Source organism: Micromesistius poutassou, assembly GCF_964030765.1.
Source record: "Micromesistius poutassou genome assembly, chromosome: 8".
In the NCBI taxonomy this organism is placed as follows: Eukaryota; Metazoa; Chordata; class Actinopteri; order Gadiformes; family Gadidae; genus Micromesistius; species Micromesistius poutassou.
This window is the reverse complement of record NC_140278.1, coordinates 18,716,885-18,740,010: the sequence shown is the minus strand read 5'-3', so window position 1 is coordinate 18,740,010 and position 23,126 is coordinate 18,716,885. Positions and strand designations below refer to the sequence as shown.

General features: G+C 44.6%; 3 protein-coding genes across 3 annotated transcripts in view; 1 reads left to right on the top strand and 2 right to left on the bottom strand.

Annotated features, from left to right (window-relative positions):
* The first annotated feature begins 485 nt into the window (after positions 1-485).
* On the top strand, positions 486-9,843 carry flot1b (flotillin 1b). The gene is made up of 13 exons (XM_084472106.1): positions 486-639; positions 1,364-1,418; positions 2,761-2,836; positions 3,706-3,796; positions 4,017-4,160; positions 4,332-4,451; positions 4,777-4,872; positions 5,055-5,207; positions 5,554-5,735; positions 6,355-6,400; positions 6,848-6,985; positions 7,967-8,131; positions 8,354-9,843. Exons 2-13 carry the CDS (start codon positions 1,376-1,378, stop codon positions 8,381-8,383), a joined length of 1,284 nt encoding a protein of 427 aa, XP_084328232.1. The 5' UTR covers positions 486-639; positions 1,364-1,375; the 3' UTR covers positions 8,384-9,843.
* Positions 9,844-14,779: 4,936 nt separating this feature from the next.
* On the bottom strand, positions 14,780-19,285 carry tubb5 (tubulin, beta 5). Its single transcript, XM_084472093.1, has 5 exons — positions 19,163-19,285; positions 16,862-16,970; positions 16,589-16,699; positions 16,223-16,467; positions 14,780-16,135 (listed from the first exon to the last, which is right to left on the bottom strand). The coding sequence occupies exons 1-5, from the start codon at positions 19,217-19,219 to the stop codon at positions 15,323-15,325; spliced, it is 1,335 nt and encodes a 444-aa protein (XP_084328219.1). The 5' UTR covers positions 19,220-19,285; the 3' UTR covers positions 14,780-15,322.
* A 3,085-nt stretch (positions 19,286-22,370) lies between these two features.
* The window catches only part of ddr1 (discoidin domain receptor tyrosine kinase 1), a gene marked incomplete at its 3' end in the record, with an annotated part of 33,888 nt that continues 33,132 nt past the window's right edge, over positions 22,371-23,126 (bottom strand). Inside the window, exon 16 of the mRNA XM_084471066.1 lies at positions 22,371-22,478. Within this exon, the coding sequence (XP_084327192.1) occupies positions 22,371-22,478 (108 nt within the window). The remainder of the gene's footprint in view (positions 22,479-23,126) is intronic.

The window sequence follows — 23,126 nt, the reverse complement described above, 5'->3', positions numbered from 1 at the left end:
ATGAGGTAACTTGTGGCTGAATGTTTCCAATGTATATTTCTACCATACACAATCAAACATATCTGGCGTGGCAGTAATCTCCACAAAGTCTGCATGAGAGAGTTACATACAATTTCAAAAACGAATGTTTTGTGTGAGTGTGTTAGTTGACCAAAACCACCAATAACCAATTAAAAAATATATTGACACATTATATTGTAAATATGAGTTGTGATGTGGATATAACCTATGAATGAAAGAATAAAAACAATATGCCATGAAGGTGGTGAAATGTCCTTAGCCTGTGTGTATTGAGTGTTTTATCCTTTTCTATGTACAGACCACCTTAACATGCATGTCGGCCTATCGTTTTTTTTAATCAATTAAAAAAAATAATTCAATAGAGAAAGGACAGCATGAAAATAGTCAAAATACAACACGAGCTGGTGCAGTACCGATACCCACCACCAGATAGAGACAGAGGGAGACTAGAGGTCGCTGCTGTCTGAAGCGGAGGTCGGCCCAGTCAGTAGTAGCGTCGCATTGTTGCCATTCCAGTGATTCGTGAAACGTTCATCGCTGTAATAGGACTCTGGTTCGATAACAATCAAAGGCGATTGCGTTCTCGCACACGTTAGTTTATTCAAACATACAACTGAGGTAAGATTTGCAGAATGTTGAGTTGCTTGGTTTAAATGCTAGCGGCAGCAACCGCAGTAAAAATGGGTGTGTGCTTGTTTGTCACTGGTCCCATTAAGCGTAGCTTAGTTAGCCAGTTAGCTTGTTGCCGATTGTAGCAATCATATTGTAACGTTGAACTGTCTATCTATTAGTACGTCTCCTAGTACTACATTTTTAGTCTACACTACTATACTGTTGGTACTGTTAGTTAGGACGCATAGGATCTCGACGTTGTTAGTCAGATGTGTGTCGGGTTAGTAAACCGAGCTGTCTAGTTGGGTTGAGGTGTGTGTTGACTGGTTGAAGGATCTGTGGGCCGAGATGAACATTAGCTCGCCAGCTAATCCATGTCGAGCCGGATGATTGACAAACGCAAATGTCCCCTTCCCCCGACCGCTTCATTAATATATAAACATGTCCAGATGTCTTGGCGTTTGGTTTGAGGACATGGAGAGAAGGCCTCTGTCCTGCTACACTATTGCTTGAATTTGAACTTGATTTGAACATGATGCTGATCATATAATAACGTTACCATTTTTAATTGGAGTTCAGTACTTATTTCAATTAAAATTTGTTTTTCATCAACATTTACAACATACACATAATACAATATCATTTGTATTAGATATATATATATATATATTTTTTTTTTACTATAGGCCTATTTCTTTGGAATATAAATGTATTTTTCTTTAAACCCTAGACAACCTTCACGATGTTCTACACCTGTGGTCCAAATGAAGCCATGGTGGTCTCCGGTAAGTTAGTTTAATAAAGGATTGGACTGTAATGTATCCAAAGTGTTGTCATGTGATATGAACATTCAAAGACTGTTTCGGACGGATTGAGTAACTAAACCAACAATTATTCACGTGACATTTTGTACGACCGCCACAAACTAATCGTCACTTTCTGTGTCACGAGTCATGCACATTAGAATTACTGACGCTGGACTTTCCAACATGGACTGGCCCATTACCTACTTTTCGGCTTGTGTTAAAGGGGTGATATTATGCCACCAGGTTTGAGTGTGATTAGCCATTACAAGCCGTTTGAAAATCTGTCTTTTCCTGTGTTATAGTGAAACACAAGTGGGAGTGTCCACAGCATACATCCTCCAGATGTATGCTGGATAGTCTGCTGACCAGTCTACCAGCCTACCCTGTGGACTGTAGCAAATGTTGCTTATCTAGCCATCATACAGCTAGGTGGACACGCCTACTTTTGATGTCACTTAAACACAGGAAAAAGGCAGATTTCTAAATGCTTATAATGGCTAATCACACTCTGTGGTATAATATCACCCTTTCAAAGGATCAATCCGGGAGTCTTAACTGGCCTATGTTTTCTTTCATTTTAGTCTAAGTGACTACGCAGACAACAATTTCTGAAATTTGCCCAATATTGAGTTTCAGCTCAATATTGGGCAGCTCTGCCATTGCAGCTGCTAGAAGGAATGTTATGTGTCCTAAGGGGCCATAGTGCATCGTGAATGCAGGTCCTCTGAAGTGCTTGTTTTTTACAACTGATTGGATCAGATTGTGGAAAGAATCTCTATTGGAAAGTTCCACTTTGTTATTTAGCTTTGCCTAATCCGGTCTGCTCCTCGTTGTGTCTCACCAAGTCCAGGAGAACACTCGCTCGCCAGAGTTCAGCTATTGCAAAAAGACATCTTTGGGAATGCGAGTGGGAAAATGGAAAAGTTTGTTGTGTTTGACTACAGAAAGCATAGCGCTTAGTGTTGTCTAAACGATTTGGGTGGAGGGTTGAGATTGTTATTATGACAATCGGGATATTTCAGCTCCATGAGAGAGACTTGATTAGGTAGACACTATAAGAAACAAACTGCATGAAGCAAAAGGTAAACACTTAAGTTATATTTCTCTGTAGGGACACTTGAAACCACAATCTGAGCCGGTCAGAGTCCAAAACAAGCCCTTAAAGAGGACATACTTACACACACAATGATGGAACTAAAAAAGGGATCCTTTTCATAATGGATTTGTGTGAAAGCGATGTTCACTCATGTGTCTTGAGCTTTCATTTTTCATCGTTGGTGATTTGACTTCCTCTTTCTAACTGTTTGTCCTAACTGCCTAGGCTTTGGTCGTTCTCCACCTTTAATGATTGCCGGAGGCCGAGTGTTTGTCCTCCCCTGCGTTCAGCAGATCCAGAGGTAGTAACACATTTCCCTAATCTCTCCCTCTGTTTGCTATTTATGTTTTGGCTAGCTTTGGTACTGTGGGCTGCTGTTAGTCGTATACGTTTGCAAACCAAGGAGCAGTTTCCAGTCTGTTTCGTTCAAATAGAATATGAAGTCAATAATGTATTTGTGGGCTCACGGAGGATACCCAAAAAACCACCACAGATATATATCCTGCGTCCTATTTGTGTTTGAGTCGTTAATCCTGCATGCTCTCCCATTATATTTCTCTTTAATTCGTCACAAAACAAAGTATATTAAAACACATGACGGGTCAAGGGTGGGTCTATCGGTTACCTCCAATCATTACCTCTGATTCCCTTTGGGTTTCTGTTGATTGGCTACACCCTATCTAGGTTGAACCATTGGCGGGTTTTGATACCTGGGTAAGATGGGGAGATCTCTTGTCGGACTGTAAGATAAGCAAAGGGCTATTTTGTGCCAATACCAACCTCAGTGGCTCCATTAATCAATTGCTTTATGAACAATAGGGGGTTAGAGACAGAGGTCAGGCAGGGAGGAGGATGAGAGCAGGATGAAGGTGAATCCCCATAAATGATTTGATAAACTCCTTGAGAGTAGTGAGGGATAGAGACGGATGTTTGGCAGGGAGGTCGATAACAAAACGGGATGAAGGCAAATCATATTTACTGTCTGATCCACTAAAAGTGGGGGTCAGAGACAGGGCTCTGGCTGGGAGGGGGATAGGAAACAGAAGGCAGGAGGCAAACCCATATCTTACTGTGTAGCGATTAATACATACCTCAACACAGTTGAAAGGTTTTTGCTGCTTTCAATGTTCCTTGTGACTAACACTGTTGTCTTCCTTACCATTTTCCTAGGATCACCCTGAACACCTTGACCCTGAATGTGAAGAGTGACAAGGTCTACACTCGCCATGGTGTCCCCATCTCTGTCACTGGCATCGCACAGGTACACTAATAGACCAGACATGATAAGAAATATACAAGTTCAAGTTCAGTTTTGGACTCCATTTTGGGTCTTAAACCGAAATCTTGTTCTAACTGTATTAGGATGTACAACCCAATTCTACGGCTTCTGTCACCAGCTCTTATGTCATCTTTTGTCAATACCTTTAAATCAATAATCCTCAATAATAATCTCTAATGACTTTATTTTTCTCCACTGACAGGTGAAGATCCAGGGTCAGAACAAGGAGATGCTGGCCACGGCCTGCCAGATGTTCATGGGCAAGTCTGAAGGGGAGATCGCCAACATCGCCCTGGAGACGCTGGAGGGACACCAGAGGGCCATCATCGCCCACCTGACGGTTGAGGTGGGTGTACTGCACACTCGTCTGTGAACTACACACAACGCATGCGATGAATCAAATCATCTCACCACAAACGCTTCTACTCCAGCTGCGTCCTGAAGGGAGTGGGGTTGTTGCGCGATCACTGTCGGGTAGCTACTGTCTGAGGCGCTGATGTGCTGTCCCCGTGTGTAGGAGATCTACCAGGACCGGAAGAAGTTCTCCGAGCAGGTGTTCAAGGTGGCCTCCTCCGACCTGGTCAACATGGGCATCGGGGTGGTCAGCTACACACTCAAAGACGTCCACGACGACCAGGTACGACCGGAGTCGCATGCTGAATGTTCTGAGGAGCAATTCATTTTAAATCCCAGTGCTTGAATGTAACGCATTGTTTTATAGTTTCATGAAAGGATCCCCATCAGCTTATGCCATAGCAGTTTGTCTCCCTGGGGTCCACGTGCCTCCAGTAGCCAGCCGCACTGTCTCTCTGTCTTGTATAAGATGTGTAAATGCTTCAAAACCTCAAGAAGTGGACGGGTTGGACTGAGTGTTCTGTGGGTGGGCTCCTAGAAGCGGTCCTTCCTGGTGTGTTGTTGTCGTCGGGTCTCCCACTGACCCCGTGCTGTGTCTCCCCTCCCAGGACTACCTCCACTCCCTGGGTAAGGCCCGGACGGCGCAGGTGCAGAAGGACGCCCGGATCGGAGAGGCTCAGTACAAACGTGATGCTGTCATCAGGGTGAAATGTTTTATCCCCCTTTCAAATGATGTTCACTCGTTTCTGCCCCTTCAACCTTTTCATGGTTTATGCGTATGGAATGACAAAATTGTCAAATTTTCCAATTGATTTAAGACTAGAAATAAGATATTTTCCTATTTCCTTATTCCACTGACCCGCCGTGTCTCTCCGTGTGTCTGCAGGAGGCCCACGCCATGCAGGAGAAGGTGTCTGCCCAGTACAAGAACGAGATCGAGATGGCCAAGGCTCAGAGGGACTATGAGCTGAAGAAGGCCGCTTACGATGTGGAGGTCAACTCCAAGAAGGCTGAGTCAGAGATGGCTTATCAGCTTCAGGTACGTACGTCCGCGGCAGACACGGGATAAAGTGGGTCGTGCGTTGTTGAGGGTCAAACACTTTAAGAAACTAATAATGATTCAGTTTTAAGACTGAAATGGGGGAATTATGTATTTTAAGCATAAAAAGTTACCCATAGAAATGTTAATTATTGCACTCTTCTGACATGGCAATGAAAATGTATATATTATCGCACAGAATATCAGGTGGGTCGTAGGCCCAAAGCAGTGGGCCAGTAGTAGTGGGCATTAAAAGTGTCTTTTTTTAATAGAGTTTGAGTTTGTCTGAGACTGACCCATTGCCTGGCCCCCCCCCCCCCCCCCCCCCCCCCCACCGCAACCACAGGTGGCCAAGACCAAGCAGCGCATCGAGGAGGAGAAGATGCAGGTGCAGGTGGTGGAGCGCTCGCAGCAGATCCTGCTGCAGGAGCAGGAGATCACGCGCCGCGAGATGGAGCTGGAGGCCACCGTCAAGAAGCCCGCCGACGCCGAGAGATACCGCCTGGAGAAGCTGGCCGAGGCCAACCGGTGAGTGGCAGCCCAGCAGCCTTCAGAACCCAACTGGGCCTCAGTGGGGTCGCTCAGGGCGCACTCACACTAGGCCATCTGCCCGAGTACCTTTGCCCCCTAAAGTCTAGATCGTTTGGCTAGTGTGAGCACGCCGTCCGTACTCCAGTACAGTTCAATCCCGTGGCCTCAGTACACTTCGGAGAGGTGTGCTCAGGCCACGGTGCAGATGCTAATGAGCCGACACCTGAGCTGGATGACAAGAGACAAGAGGCAACCGTACTCAGGCCCAGTTGAGATTGCCTAATGTGAGCACAGGCCAGCGGGGGGGCAATCGTACTTGAACTTGAGTACGGTACAGGGTAACTTTGCCTAGTATGTGTGTGCGCCCTCAGACTCCACAGGAAGAACATGGTGCATTTATGTCGTAGCGGTTTCATCCCGGTGACCAAATCAAAGCACTCTTTTTGAGAGTGGTTACAGAAGTGCTGAGCGAACACTAAGGGTAGAAGAGTCACGAGATGTTTGCTAGTCTACCGAGGAACAGAAGAACCCCTCAGGGCGGTGACGTAGGAGCAGGCTCTTATTAGTGTAAGTGGTGGACGTTACAGAAGCTCAGTCCAGTGTCTCTCCTCCCTAGTCTGCAGCTGATCATGGAGGCTGAGGCGGAGGCTGAATCCATCAGGGTGAGTGCCATATCATTTTTCTCTCTCTCCCTGCCTTACTCCACTCAATCCCTCCCTTCCTCCCTGCCCTCCACTGATACTCCCCATCCCCCACTTCTCTCCACTGTTTTCTGTTAAGCACCAGTCATGCAGTCTCCCTCCATCTACAAGATGGCCTCTCGCATGCATTTAGTCTATGCAGATTTAATTAAATCAATAAAGGCTTTTACTCTCAAGGCCTCCTGCCTGCTCCTTTGACCCAGTTTTATCAACATGTTTCACAGCGTCTTTTGTCTTGTTCTTCCTGTCGTGTGGTTGCTTCTGATTTCCTCGCTTGACGATAACACGGGTTTCCGTCTCTCACTTCCTTCTCTCACTGCTACTTGTGTGTCTGTGGGCACCACTCACATTCTCACGGGCTGTGTAATTAGTCCTAATGTGCACTCCCGTGTGTCTGTGGCTGTCCAGATGAAGGGCGAGGCGGAGGCGTTTGCCCTGGAGGCCAAGGGTCGGGCGGAGGCTGAGCAGATGACCAAGAAGGCGGAGGCCTTCACCCAGTACAAGGAGGGGGCCATGGTGGACATGCTGCTGGAGAAGCTGCCCCAGGTCCTTCCAGCTCTCAGGCCTCTGACATTCACCAGACTCAGCCGTTTATATACCAGACAGACACGACTGTTATAGATACCGCAGCCGTTTATATACCAGACAGACACGACTGTTATAGATACCGCAGCCGTTTATATACCAGACAGACACGACTATGTTATAGATACCGCAGCCGTTTATATACCAGACAGACATGACTGTTATAGATACCGCAGCCGTTTATATACCAGACAGACATGACTGTGTTATAGATACCGCAGTTACACCAATATAAACCACGTCATACATTAGACACACTTGCAAACAACTAAAGCTTGAAAATAAACCAACCTGTATATAGGTCGCACCCGTTTAAAGGCTGCAGTAACAGAGGCTAAATTTAGAGTACCTCAATTCATATGCAAATCACGTGTGGCTGAAAGTTGCAAAGACTTCAAAAATACAGATTTTAAACTTATTTCCAGTGGTTTGCATTGAAGAACTGCTGCTGAAATACTTTGAGTCCTTAAAGTCTTTGAAATTGTGTGATGTTTATATCTAAGGATTTCTGTTCAGGCAGGGCTCAATACTGCCACCATTGTCACCATGTGATTTTAAGTAAATTTTTCGCATCAGTACCAGTAAAAAATAATAATTAGGTTCTCCACAAACAATGTGCCCTTTTTAGTGGCGATGCGCCACCATGTAGCGTTTTAAATAGGGCTGTAACTACAAAGACATTTCCTTTCTGAAGAGTTGAATTGGTTAAAACGTTTCATTGGAATAACGCTTCAAAAAGTCACACTGCACTATCACATTGGTGCTGTGTGGAGGACGTCCGTGTCTTGGACTGGAATATATAAAAATATTTGATTTGAAATCGCTCTGCACCAAAATGAGCGTGCTTATTACTGCGGCTAAGGCCCCAAGTAGATTAAAGACTCGTCATGCAGCATAGCACCAGCTGTGGAAGGCTTCACGACCCCTCTCTCCGCCCCTCAGATGGCCGAAGAGATCGCCAGGCCGCTGGCCTCCGCCCAAAAGATCACCATGATCTCCAGCGGCAACGGCGAGGTGGGCGCGTCCAAGCTGACGGGAGAGGTGCTCGACATCATGACCCGCCTGCCCGCCACCGTGGAGAAGCTCACCGGCGTCAACATTTCTCAGGTGTGTGTGTGTGTTTTCAGGCCTGTAGATGACGTGAATATAGTAAAAGCGTGAAGCTATCTTTTTTTTTGTTCTTCATTGTATGACAGTGCTACATAAGACCGATTGATGGGTAAAACAACAACATGCTTTGTATGAGGTCTTAAACCGGACATGATGTTTACAATGGACATGTAACGCAGTGTTCAGTGTTCTCCTGCTCACTGCCGGTCTCCTCCCCAGGTCACTGGAGGGCCCATCCGTAAGCGCTAGGAGAGCCGGATCCCTGGGAGTCCCTCAGTGCCTATCAACGCTGTTACGACGCCGTGGCCTGCATGGTCACGGCCCTGTGTGTCTGCATGTGTTTGTCTCTCTTCTCCGGGTGTCTGACACCCTCGTGCCTCTGTAGTGTATAACAAGCATGTAAATTAGTTTTTATTGTTTGATTGTTTTTTGTTTTTTTTCACCCCCTCTCATGAAGTTTATTCCGTTGAAGTTCAGCTGCATTCGTACTCTGCACTGGTCCGGGGTTGCTATGGTAACGTCCTGTTGCGAACAGACTCTGATTGGATGGAGTAGACTATGCTGTGGGAAACATTAGTATTTAAATGACATTTTTTACTCTTCCACTCTATTTTTCTACTTTGTTATGACACTTTGTTTTCACAGAAATTAGGGTTGCATGCAGAAGATGGGGCCATTTTTGATTAGTTAAGCCAGTGTTAGTGTTAGTGTTAGTGCTTGTTTTATCAGTATATTGCTGTACTCAAACTGACTGGATTTGCCTCAATTTAGGCATAGCTGGTCGGTCACCTGTCATACATCTATATATACATATATTTAGCACTGTTATTTTTCTCTATTGTTAAATTGTATTTAATCCATTAATCTATATTATCCACTAGGGTTGGGAATCTCAATTTATTACACTTTGGATGGTGTAGTGCCTTGCTAATTAACTACAGATACAAGCCATAATTGAAACGGAGGGTTTATTTATGTTCAAGTTTTAAGGTAAAGAATGTGTTTGTGGTGAAAACCAGTGTAGGTTTAATTGCTTTTAGCGAAGACATCGCTAGTGATAGGTAAAGGAAATGGGTGGAAAACGCATGTTAAGGAAGTATTTGATATAACCCGCTATAGGTTTGAGGCCAGTAATGCAATGCAATCCTTTTATTTCTAACTTTAAACTGTTAAATGTATCACTATGCTTAGGAAGGAAATATCAGTAGATATGATAATGGATCAAGGATATATCTAGAGTAGGTAATAATTGTGTTTACTGACAGTTTGATACCATAGACGTAGACATAGGTTATATTCTTTTCATTTTTGTATACAGATTCCAAAGTTTCCAAGCCTATGCATTTCTCCAAGTGCCTGGACAGGTTGAATTAAAACCACTCCACCCAACCACCATCCTAGCTTTGTCGTACAGCGTTACATGTTACACTTAACCGTTTGAATCAATGTTTGTCTGGGAATCAAACACACAGCATGACCGTGGCAGGAGATCAAAGCCAAATCGATTCTGAAACCTCAACCTTCTTTTTAAGACTTAACACCTTTTTACAGCAAATGACCTGTGTGGATGTCTGTGTTGATGTTAAGTTGCCAATGTCGTGATTTAGCAAGAGTTGTGTTTATGTCTTGTATGCTAGATTTTATAACTCCAAAAAAATTCCCATAAGAAAAATGTATGGTTAATGGACAATAAAGTCTGATTTAATGCATGGGAGCAGTTTTGGTTGCATTTGTTCGTGTTGTTAAATATGTTAAATATACAATTTATTATTATGTATTATGTTATTTTAAGAGATGTGTTCCACATCCTCATTAAAAGTGCAATTATAAAGTAGAAATTGTATTAATAAAATGCACAAATCAGAACAAGGCAGACATGCCACATTAAGCCAATATGTGGATAAGAAAGTTGTGTATATCCAGGCATGCAAACTAGTCACCTTTCGGCGAAATTCGCCGTTTTTTTAAACAAAATTGGCCAATTGTGTGATTCGTGGAGATCCATTGAGAAAACAATGGGGGTGGGGGCGGGGGGGAGGTCTACAGTCTGACGAAAACGAGACGATAACTAAATAAAAATCAATTTAGGAGGACAAAAACTACGACGAAATCTTTCGACACTTTCGTTAACAAATAAAAACGAGACGAAAATGTAAGCGGGACGATTTGGGAAGCGATCCAATCAGAACTAAGCTCTTTATGTGGGGAAGTACTGATCGTCCCGCCCGGCAGGTCAACTAGCAGTGCTTACTGCGTCGCAAGCAAGTGTCCCTTTGTAAACAGTTTAGCGCAACAATCACCGGTGAAAACACAACCAACTTGAAGTCATTGGCAGACGAGTCAGCCCGAAATTCACACAAAGATAAGCATACTTAAACAGTTTTTTTTTCTTTCAAGCTAATGTTATGTGTGTTTTCGCTAAAATTGGAATACAATACAAGCTGAAAGAAACCACCGCTGTCCTGTAACGGTACCGGAGCACTGTGCTGTCGACACCTAGCCTGGCTCCGCCCGCCCACCTACTTCCGCCCAAATTTCATTTTCCCTTCAGTAGTCAGTCTGGGGCTGGGGCTTGTTAGTGGGATTTTGCCCGAACAAATTTCTGTGTGACCAATCAGCGAACAGAGGAAGTGGCTGAGAACGATGACGTCGAAGTAGCGACGTATTGTCAATGACAAGACCCAGCCTCGACAGTTGACTGCAAACATTATCTCTGTCCTTACTATCGAATATTAATGTAGAATTTGTAATTGTTCCTTGAACTCTAAAATTAGATGAACAAAACCTGCAGCTATCGTTGACAGACATCTTCACGCTTCATCTTGTTTTGTTTGTGTACACAGCCTGCGCATGCGCGCAACCAGAGACACTATAGAAGGAGGAGACACATCACTGAAAAAATCACCCATTGAAATGCATGGGGAAACTTCGTAACGCCAAGATGGCAGTTGTTTGCACATGTCCCGCCTCTTCCGGTGCCGTTGCTCCAATCATTTTGCAGGTCCTACACGGTCACGCTTTTTGCAACATTTATTATTTTCAATCAGGAGGGAAGGACCAGCAGCTGGAGCGGCACAAGCAGCATCGACTGGAAAACTTCGACTACCTGTTATCTCGTTGGCTCAGCAGCAAAAGCTAACTTTTAAAGCTAACTTGCTGTCAGTGCAGTGCCGGTGTTATGCCGTAAATGAAAACTGTGTCGTGAAGCATTGCGCATGCGCAGTCCAAGATTACCTGTAAGAAAAAGGGCTTTTAAAACGTTAATTTGATACAAAACCACCAAACCCTTTCAGCGATTTTAGTCTGTTTTTCATCGTGATTTCAAACATGTGTTTTTTTATGCCCCTTAGATCTCGGAAAATGGAGATCCAGCTCTCTCCCTATTCATTAGATAAGCCCCTGGTCTTGTTAAGACCAAATAGCTGCCCGAAAGGCGTGGCCAAAATGGCCGCGAGTGAGAGGACTTGCCTAGAAGGACTTTGGCGCAACGTAGTTTTCGGCCGGTCCCGGCGTATGACATACGTCATGACCAAACGCTATTGCGATTGGTTATGGCAGATCCAGAGTGGCACTGGGCAGATCCAATAGTTTTAAACTTCAACAGACACCCGCCTCCAAGTGAGTGAACGTTTGCAATTACAATTACAGCAGTTCCAGACCTTCTGTACAAATGAAATGAAGTACGATGGTCTGGTAGCACCAGGCTAGTCGACACCACAGCGGGGCACAGAAACACAGGATTCACTGTGGTTTCTGTGACATGATAAACACTAAAAATGAATACTAATGTTTTATAAAGAAAGCTATCTTAGTGGGCAACAGATAGCCACGGTTACATACAGTAATGTTCTTATGACGGGAGAAAGGAGCAGAAATATAGTATAGAGACAACTTGGAGCTGTGTGTGCGCGTATGTTTGAGTGAGAGACGGGAAAAATCGGACCCCCCCTCCATTCTACCTCACAGGTACAGAAGGCCTCCGACAAGGATGGGCTACTGAGTGCAAATAAAGCTAGTGCATCCCAGAACAACAACAGACCAAGGAGGACGCCAGAGCAAAATGCATTGTACACACAGGATTAGCAGTCCCAATGATTGAAGATGAGGACTTTGTTTTAATGATTGATACAGTTGATAGGAGGCTGACTGTTCCCCAGAAAACTAATCTGAGCATCTGATTGACAAACATTATGAATCATCATTGGTGTTTTTGCATTTTTTTTTTATTTTTCTGCAAAGAAAAAGCAAGGCCATATTTCTTTTTTATATGAGACTTGGTTATAAGATAAATAAAGTTGTTTCATATCACAGGACATGATGTGATGACAGTTTAGTGTAACAGTTTAGTCTGTGTATGTATATTTCACGTTTATTTCATTAATAAAAAAAACATGCGCTTGCATTCTAAAATTAAATTCCTTAATTTTAGAAAAAAAATGTATATAAAATATATAATAAAAAAATTATATATAAAAATAATTATTAAAAAATTAATTATAGGTTGTTGTTTTTTTACCTGCGCACATGTTTTTTTTGACCTGCGCGCGCATGTTTTTTTTGACCTGCGCGTATGTCTAAAAAAAAAAACATGCGCGCAGGTCAATTATTATTATTATTTTTTAGAATTTCTTTTTATAATTAAAAAAAAAAAAAATATATATATATATATATATATATATAACTTTTTTTTTTTTTAATACACACTTGGTAAATAAAGTGCACTCTTCGTATGTAAACATGGCCAGAACTGGATCACTGACACTCCAAGACTGAAGTGATAGACAATAAACCTCAGTTTATTCACTCACCATTACAGAATAGTAATGGTTTCAATCAGGTCATAGCCCATACTTGTGCCGCATTCGGAAAATGTGACTCATGCGCTTTCTTATTGCGGCCACTGAACTTTTTCAGCTGAAGTTGTTTTGGGTCTCAGATTGTTATCTGTGACCAGTTTGCTAATTTTCCTCTCCATTATATACCTTTTCTTAAAAAAAAATAGAATTGTAAATTCTTTGTAAATAATTGTAATTACAACAAAGATAAACCACTTCGCTCGGGAGTTTTAGGGCTTATTCTATTATATATTAATATCGGGTGGAAATTTCATATTTTTCTTTCAATAGCTCAAATTTCATGTGACCTAGTGACGCCACATCACCCGTTAGTATTACTCCATCAGAAGGCCAAGGAATGTGGTGCCTTTCATAAACCACATAGCTCATTATCTATTGCTCATGAACAACGGTAGTCTAGTTCTGATTGGCTGGCTGTCTTCCTAACTTCCCGCCACGAGGGCAGGCAGACCTGTTTCCTTCCCTGCTGTAACTAATGATGCGTAGCTACATGTTCTGTACACACTGAGATGATGAGCTGTTTATTCATCTAGACCATGTTCCATAGTCAGGAACAAACTTGTCATCGCACAAACTGTTCATCCCAATGCTCGATTATGTAAATATATTGAAGTTACATACCAGGATTGTTTACTATGTGAGAATCCGCTGAGGAACAGAGACGCGAAATGGAGTCTGAAGCCCCCTCAGGGTTGAGCCTGCAGCCGGCAGCACATGTTTACTGAACCTTCAGACTCTAGAGCAGTACGTTACATCTCAGCGATCAGGTTCAATGTAAAACCAGAGGAAAGGTGATAACTCATAACATTAGCAGGCCCGCATACGATGTAAATGTTCAATAAGTGTGTGTTTGAATACCCAGATGACAACATGCAGCTGGGGGAAGTGAGGCAGGAGTGTGAGGCACATTTTACTGCTCAGAGGTATCACGTATTCAAACGACTTATATAGCCTTCTCGAATTTCGGAAATCGATTGCATAAACACGTCATATTTCAAAGGTACGTGATCGGGTTTTCTTTGGGATACATGTTAAAAAAGGTATTTTAACATGTGAACACTGAACAGAAACTGCCTGGTTGCAGGGAGCCTTAGGCAATCTAAGATGCTTGAGAAACCAGTAAACCCAAATCCGCTAACAGCCATTTTTTGGCCTGACTGATCTTGCTCAACTAGAAGCAGGCCACTCCTCTTTTTAACACTGGAGCAGAGATACATAACAATTTTTATTTTAAATTAGAGAATATAAGATTTGCTGTACGAGGTGCAAGGAGGCTAGCACATACTGTTCCTGGCAATGACATTTCCAATTCTGGTCACCGTCTCGTCGGAATCCAGCTTGCCTCTTCTGTTGTGATCGTCACCTCCTCTCGCCAACACATTTATTTGTAGGGGCTTGGTAATTTGAGTAAATGTACTATATTTCATATTTTTATTTTGAGAAGTGCAAGTTTCTACCATGAAGTGTCCAGGAGAATAGGATCACTGAAAGGCCATTAAGACATGTTCACTTTCAATTTGATGATTTCTAAATTATGTCAATGCTTATAGGCCTTCTCACCTAAGGAATGAATAACGGATGTTTTCTTTTCTCGTAGTCATCAACTCAAATTGAGGTCTTGGGTTTGATTATTTGGAATTCTTTATGTTCAAAGACGGGATGTTTCTTCAGAACAGAATTTTGCTCGTCTGTGATTGAGACATGGGTATTACAGCCGATTGTTAAGGGTTATCTAACCACATTAAGTGGTTCTTCATACAAAGAATATAAATACTCAAGGAAAATGTAATAAGTTAAACTTAAAAGTATTTTTTATTTTGGCCTCATTAAACACTTACACATTAAGCCTTTAGGACCTCCAAGTTGCACTTACCAATGATTCTTTCTGAGATGTCATAAATCACGTACTTTGTCATTTAAACTTAATTATGCATTATATATGCTTGCCACATACAATAGGGGACATGACAAGGGGTTGGTGAACTGGTAACCGTTCACTACATTGCCATACCAATGACATGTTAATGTTTAACATGGCATCTTTCTAGCCCCAACATATGAACTACCTCATTGATGCGCGAGCCATATATTTCAGTGGTGGAATGCTTCACTGTACCATACTTTTGACAATGGCTCATAAAGATCTCCGGTTTACAGGACACGAAAAAAAGAGAAACTATCATTTTTTTGCCAAATGTATTTGCAGTCAATTGCAAAGGATATCTAATGGGCTATAACAATTTCCTTTTCAACAACAAGTCACTGAATTATTTATTCTACTTTTGATGGCGGGACACTTCTTGACACCTCCTCTCTGCTCGGCTCCCAGTGCTCAGCCGTCCTCTTCGGCCTCCTCGTCGAACTCCCCCTCTTCGTCGGCGGTGGCGTCCTGGTACTGCTGGTACTCGGACACCAGGTCGTTCATGTTGCTCTCCGCCTCGGTGAACTCCATCTCGTCCATGCCCTCGCCGGTGTACCAATGGAGGAAGGCCTTTCGGCGGAACATGGCGGTGAACTGCTCGGAGATGCGCTTGAACAGCTCCTGGATGGCCGTGCTGTTGCCGATGAAGGTGACCGCCATCTTGAGGCCGCGGGGCGGGATGTCGCACACGGCCGTCTTCACGTTGTTGGGGATCCATTCCACGAAGTAGCTGCTGTTCTTGTTCTGCACGTTGAGCATCTGCTCGTCCACCTCCTTCATGGACATGCGTCCGCGGAACACGGCGGCCACCGTCAGGTAGCGGCCGTGGCGCGGGTCGCACGCCGCCATCATGTTCTTGGCGTCGAACACCTGCTGGGTGAGCTCGGGCACGGTGAGGGCGCGGTACTGCTGGCTGCCGCGGCTGGTGAGCGGGGCGAAGCCCGGCATGAAGAAGTGCAGGCGGGGGAAAGGCACCATGTTGACGGCAAGCTTGCGGAGGTCGGCGTTGAGCTGGCCGGGGAAGCGCAGGCACGTGGTGACGCCGCTCATGGTGGCCGACACCAGGTGGTTGAGGTCGCCGTAGGTGGGCGTGGTCAGCTTGAGCGTGCGGAAGCAGATGTCGTAGAGGGCCTCGTTGTCGATGCAGAACGTCTCGTCCGTGTTCTCGACCAGCTGGTGGACTGACAGGGTGGCGTTGTAGGGCTCAACCACTGTGTCGGACACCTGGGGACCGACAGGGAGCACGTCAGCGGCTGACTCCTACGAGGCTACGGCTCCACCACACACACACACACACCTCATCAGACCTACCTTTGGTGATGGGACCACACTGAAGGTGTTCATGATGCGGTCGGGGAACTCCTCACGGATCTTGCTGATGAGCAGCGTTCCCATGCCGGAACCGGTTCCGCCACCGAGGGAGTGAGTGAGCTGGAAGCCCTGCAGGCAGTCGCAGCTCTCCGCCTCCTTCCTCACCACGTCCAGGACCGAGTCCACCAGCTCGGCTCCCTCTGTGTAGTGGCCCTTGGCCCAGTTGTTACCCGCCCCGCTCTGGCCTGAAGGAAGGAAGGGTAATCAGGAGGGTCATTCCATTGTAAAATCGAAATGTTCCATGATGGTTGGTCACGGTCACGATCAAACCGTAAGGAAGCTAGTCGCATTCCTCCAAAAACATACCGAAGACAAAGTTGTCAGGCCTGAAGATCTGGCCGAAGGGTCCGGACCTCACGGAGTCCATAGTGCCAGGCTCCAAGTCCACCAGGATGGCCCTGGGCACATATTTACCCCCTAGAGAGATGGAGGGAATGAGAGAGGGGAACACGGCATGTTCAGAATCAGCACTAAGGTAATTTAAAGTAGTACTACATTGAAACATTTGAAACTAAAGTAAACACATTATGCACATGTCAACCACACAGAGCAACTGGGCTCAATGCAGAGTCAACCTACCGGAGGCCTCGTTGTAATACACGCTGATCCTGTCCAGCTGCAGGTCGCTGTCCCCATTGTAGCTTCCGGTGGGGTCGATTCCGTGCTCATCACTGATCACCTCCCAGAACTGGAAAAGAAACGTGGAGAATATTCCACAACCGTTAGTAATTCTGAAGGCATCTACACCATGGGCTTTGTGGTGTCACTGGCAGCAGGACATGACCAGGGGGGAAACTGCAGTGTGGGTTCAAATGAGACTCACTGCTGTGTCGTTTTTGAACCCCATGTTCTTTACCCTTTAAAAAAAAACACTGCAATTCTGGTTTTCCATTATGCAGTTTAAATGTCCTGTGCGTCATAATGCGTCTTTCAGACACAAAGTGACACACAAAGGGGCCACAGAGAAACAGCCACTTCTTCAGGCCTAACTGAAAGACTTGTATATGCAGCCGGCAGTCATGCAACACTGAAGAGGCCGATTGTCTTTGGTCCCATAATCATCCAGCAGACTCTTTAAAAAACACTATCTGGGTGTCCTCCTTGGGACTGTACGTTGGCTGTTAACGTGATTTTCTCCTTCGAGAAGGCGGGCCAAACTTTCTATGCAGGCGGCCATTTTAACAAGTACGTGTGCTCCTTTTCCCTTCCCCCCTCCTCCTCTGACTGCCTTCCTCTGGTTTTCCACAAAGAGCAGCTGGAAGCAAGGATTTGCTGTAATCTGGATAAGCAGGCAGTTCTCTCTTTTTTTTAATACAGCTCAGCAATATCGCGATTTAAGGCAATCGGATTCAAATTGGGAAAAAATTATATCAAAAACCATGTCAAGCAAAAAAATAACTGGTGACCCCAATCTGATGGAGACAAAAGCGCCAAGACCTCTGGCGAAAAGTGAGTGAGGAGGGCGAACGGGGAGATGGACAGAATGGAGAGGGCAGAAAGGACCATAGGCCTTTGACACACAAGACAGATAGCCATCAGGAAGGGGCTGACATTACCACGGTGAAAGAATGGGGACATGCCACACCCTGACCCTAATTCAATACAATGCAACTCTTCAGCAAGTCTGTCAATCACACACCATGTAATGCCGCATCTCAGCATACAAGTAGACCCAGGGGAGACTGAACCCATAGCACTCTTGACTCATGAACTATAATGCCAATACCATACTGGAAAAAGATCACGGGCCATGAAGTCTTTTTAACACAACAGCTACTGCACTTGCTTGTCATTGTCCTGGTTAATCTTTATTGAGATAACTAATGGATTAGCTTCAGTTAATATATGTAGCCGCTCCCCTCCCAATAAATGGCAAATTAAGTCAAGTCAGGGACCAGTGACATCACCCACTGCGCATCAGCTGTTTCTTCTACCCCTCCAGATACAGTCACCCTTCATTTGGGTAAGGGGGATGGAAAATCGATTAGAAAGACAGGCTGTTCTATGGGACATTAAAAATCAATGTGCGCCTGGAACACGTATGCGTTCATAATGATCTCTGTGTGTGCTGGATGTCCGCTCTCGTCGGTCGTAGGCTGTCCATTGAAATTATGCGGCGATTACGTTTTTTTTATAATTGATTAATTGGGCGTAATTACCGCCCAATTATTTTTGACTGTTACTTGACTTGATATAAAGTTGGTGGATGGGCGTGGGCTATTGTGCGCGGATACCTGTAGAAAAGACTAGAATGTAAGAAACTCCGTTGCGAGAATAGGCGTTAATGCTATAAAATACTTTTACATTGGATATCACATGTCATTACGCGTTATGGTGCAACTGGCCATTTTGAAAGAGAAAAGGCTCCAAGCCCCACCCAACTCCCGCTTCCTCTTTGCGCCCACGCACTCAAAGAAGGCGCAATGCTGTATTCTGCTGAAATATAGACGGCCGAAGTGCGATATCGATCCAGAATTCATAAGAGGACACATAACCACGATAATATATCCGAACTTACTGACACGGTCGGTCCATCGGTCGGTTCCGTTTAAGACAAAGGCGGCAGAGTAGCGGTGCACGCCTTGAAGGGCCGTGAAGAATAGGCCGGTTTTATTTTTCAGACATTGTCTTGGGATCTGTTGAATCCTCCACGTCGAGCCGCACATTTAACAAAACCCTTATGTACGTCGAGTAAGTTTTTCACCATCCAATATAATACAGTGGATGCCACCAGACTGCATTATACAAGTTTAAACGATCAGAAATAAATACTTAGTGTCAGACATATAGGCCTACTCACCAACGTCGATACAGAACCTCTACTTTAAAACCACATCATAAAACTGTGGAAACCAAAACAATCCCTTTCTATGTTCTTACCTTAGCGCCAATCTGGTTACCGCACTGGCCTGCTTGAAGGTGGACGATTTCCCTCATCCTGAAAGCGAAGTTATAGTTGAGCAGGAACAAACGTGTATGTTGCACCTCGGAGAGTCTGGAGTGAGGGACAATGAATTTATAAGTCTGGAGGCCGTCCAGCAGGGGGAGGGGCGTGGCCTCACCCGGCAGCTGCCCGTGCGGACCAATCCGCTGCTCCGCTATCTTAACGTTGTTACATTTCTTTTTTAATTTGCTCGTGTTTTCTCATGGTTACATTCTTCCAACTTTCTTTCCCCTTTCTGTTTCCAGGTTAAGGTCTATTTAGAATTAAATGTCGCGTGGCATCCTTTGCCTTTGAAAGGTGGTCCCCTCTCCCCCCCCCCCCCCCCCGATGGCCGATTTATCCCCATCGGATCACCGTGAAAACCTCTGGACGTATTCCTTCTGTACACGCATACAACTTTATGATGTTCTCGACTGTCGTGCCAGAGACCGAGCGGCATTCTGTAAAACCATTTCCTTCCTTTCATGGAGTAGCCTGCAGCGCGTAAATTAGTGTGTTCGGTACCGTCTAGGCCTACCCCTTCACCCCTCCATCGGATTCACGGTGCGACCTCATTGGTGTGCGCCATAACGCAGTCGTGTCTGTCTCCATCGCAGCAGTCTGTTGCTGTTGGGCAGGCCCGTAGCATTTTCAGATATTTTTCCGGGTGTTTCCTATGTGGATCCTGTTACCATCGTTTATTACATCTGGATTGCTGTATGCAATGTTTTATAGTGTAGTCGTCTTATTACTGCAATGCCTGCTATCATGTAGCTAGTTGATTACACCCAACCAAATACATAGGTTGGGTGTATGATGTAATCGCTGAGCCCGGTTGTGTCCGTTACATTTGTGAGCATTCAATTCTGATGTGTAATACAAGTAGGCTATTTCATTTATTGGAAAATATTTATTAAACATCTACAAAAATAGACAAAACAATGAATTTCAACGGCATTAAGGTTGCAAGCTTTTCTACAAAGACCCCAAAGTTAACAGAAACATTTTCATATATTAATGAAGGAAATAATTCTGTCCTAAAAATATGTACACACCCATTAAAATTCAGCTTTGGAGAGAAAGGACAAAATCACAAACGTCGAGGAGTTTCATACAGTAAATATAAAAACATTTATAGGCTCAGATGAGCTACAGTGTATCTGATACTGTATTCAAATGGCCCAACCATTCACACTTAGTAAGTAAACAGGATTCAGCTGATAATCTCAATCTTCACTGCGATCGTTTAGTTAGTAGGCTACTGTACAGCCAGACTAGATGATGTCACCAGTCAGGTAATGTTTCATAACATTTGTTTCTGTCATAGCAGAGTATTACCATTATATTCATACACCATTCAAAACGTTTTCTGTATTATTTGGGCAACGCCATATTTAATTTCTTCTCTTTAAATGAGGCGAGTTAAGTTAAACTATAATGTGTTTGTGATCATTGCCATATGTATGTTCTTTTACATGAGCCCAGTTTAGTTAACAATAATATGTTTGTGATCAAAGATACAATATTAATGAATCAGTCTCAACACAAGCCATATTTTATCCCCCCAAAATAGTATAAATGGTGCAATCCCACTTTCAAAAATATGTTTTTACATCTATTTGGGGGTGGTAAACCCTCAGTATAGATAGTTTGAAAACAACCAAAGGCTGAAATGGTTAAAATACATTTACAATGCATTGCGTTCACCCATTGCAAAGATTCTAAAATTATGGCATGGGTGAGTTACCATTCATTGACAGACAGACTGGACATATACAACCAATAATGATGAAACATACTCATCTTGGCCAGAGATACAGGATCTAAAGTGCAGCTGGTATTTTGGAATTTTACATTTATCCCCGTTTCTGGGTCACAGACAGATAACAGAGACGATAACACGTATTCGTCGGGGCAGCCAAGTCTGAACATGTTCGGTCGTGTCCGGTAGGGGGCAGCATTATCTTCCATCCGGTAGGGGGCAGCATTATCTTCTTCCATCGTGAAGCCCTTCTCCTGTTGTCTGATGTGACAATCTCACGTTTGCAAGTAGTATTCGTTCTGCTCGTTTTGGTTTCTGTAGTCCATATGGCTCGAGGGAGACATATACTTTCCATGTTTGGGTGCTTTGACGGGGACAGGGACGGGGACTGGGCTGTGGTTAAGTATTACCCATAATCCCACCAGGGAACTCTTGTCTGCTATACTGATGTTCAGACTGACTGACATTTTTGGGTGCAGTTAAAGCAGTGGGTATGACAAGAGTTCTTTAGCCCTCTGTATAGAGTATAGGGCTATGGGCTATAGGATACCAAATCAATGTGGCTGTATAGATCCGCCTTAGTCCTTTTGTGTGGAAACATGTCGTACTCTGTATTAAGGAGGTTGCTCTAGGGCCTTCTCTGTCCGGACATTGGACAGTGCTTCATACTGGACACGTGTTATAATACACTGATTAACTTAGGAAGTAGATAAGCTGTAGATATCAAAACAAGAAACCCTATGTCAGGACATTTGTTCCGGGAGCATCATAAAGTGTCTGTCTGTGTGTCTGTGTGATCAGGTTCAATACCCCCATGTCTACAGCGGCAGCAACCCTTCACCAACCAAAACATGTTAAAAGCAGAGCTGTTCAGCGAGTACATCTACGACAAGGTTAATCTGGCACTCAGCCGAACGAATAAGAGTCTCGGCTCGGAGCTACTTCCCCGCGGCCTCTGCCATGACACCTGATATGAACCTACAGCAGCAGCGTTCAGCATTAGTCACACACAAGCCCAGCTAAAGCTCATCTCCCAGTTAGTTGCTCCCACCACCAACAGCACGGTCACCACCACCACCACCACCACACGTGTAGCGCGTACTAACAACGAAACACTAATAAACAAGAGGAGGACAAGGGGTATGGAGTGGAGTCCATTTCCCGGACATGAAAACCGATCCAGCGGTGTCAAATCCCCACCCGGCCCAGACGCACAGGAGTGTACAAAGAGGGTGTACCCCCCTGTACCCACCCCCCCACCTCTGACTCTCCTGCCACCCCACACACACACACACACACACACGCATACTGCCACCCGCCAGCTGTAGCAAGAAAAAGGCTAAACTAGGCCATGCCTCTCTTTTTTCCGTATTTATATGTCTTTTGCGCGTTGCGTCGTCCAATCACACCATGTTCATGGCGTCCTCGGTGAGGAAGGAGTGGATGTGGGCGAACGAGGGGCGCAGCTTGCAGTCTCTGTTCCAGCAGCTCAACATGAGCTCGTAGAGACCCTGGGGACACACGGCGGGCTTGTTCAGATACACCTGGGGGAGAGAGAGAGAGAGAGAGAGAGAGAGAGAAGAGAGAGAGAGAAGAGAGAGAGAGAGAGAGAGAGAGAGAGAGAGAGAGAGAGATTATGTAAAACAGGCAGGATGTAATAATAGCCAGTGATTTCACAAAAATAGATGACTTCCAACTCTCTTTTGATGACGGACAAACAGCCAGAGAGAGCACAAAAAAGGACGAGTAGTCATGGTAACTGAACTTATTTCCGGCCAAGTGCTAATTTGACAGGAGCTGAGAATGATGCTCTGCAACTGTGAGATACACAAACATCTCAACAGGTGCAGCAGAGATGAACATCGACTAAACATCTCCTAGCTTCAGGGCATCGGTATTGTGACATTGGACATTAACTGGACTACAAAAGACCACACTGCATGTCAATCATCATCTTCATGTTTTCCCACTAGGCGCAGTAGTGGCCTTGGGGGCGCTCTGGCTGGAACCTGTGGTCCAGCAGTCTCAGTTACTGTGTTCTCTTCATCGTCGTTCTCCTGGCCTGCTGAACGTCCATGTCCAGCAGCCTCTCTATCCAAGTCCCAAATCTTTCTTGGCATCCTCAGGTCAAATATGACCTGTTTCTGTAGTTGGCTATT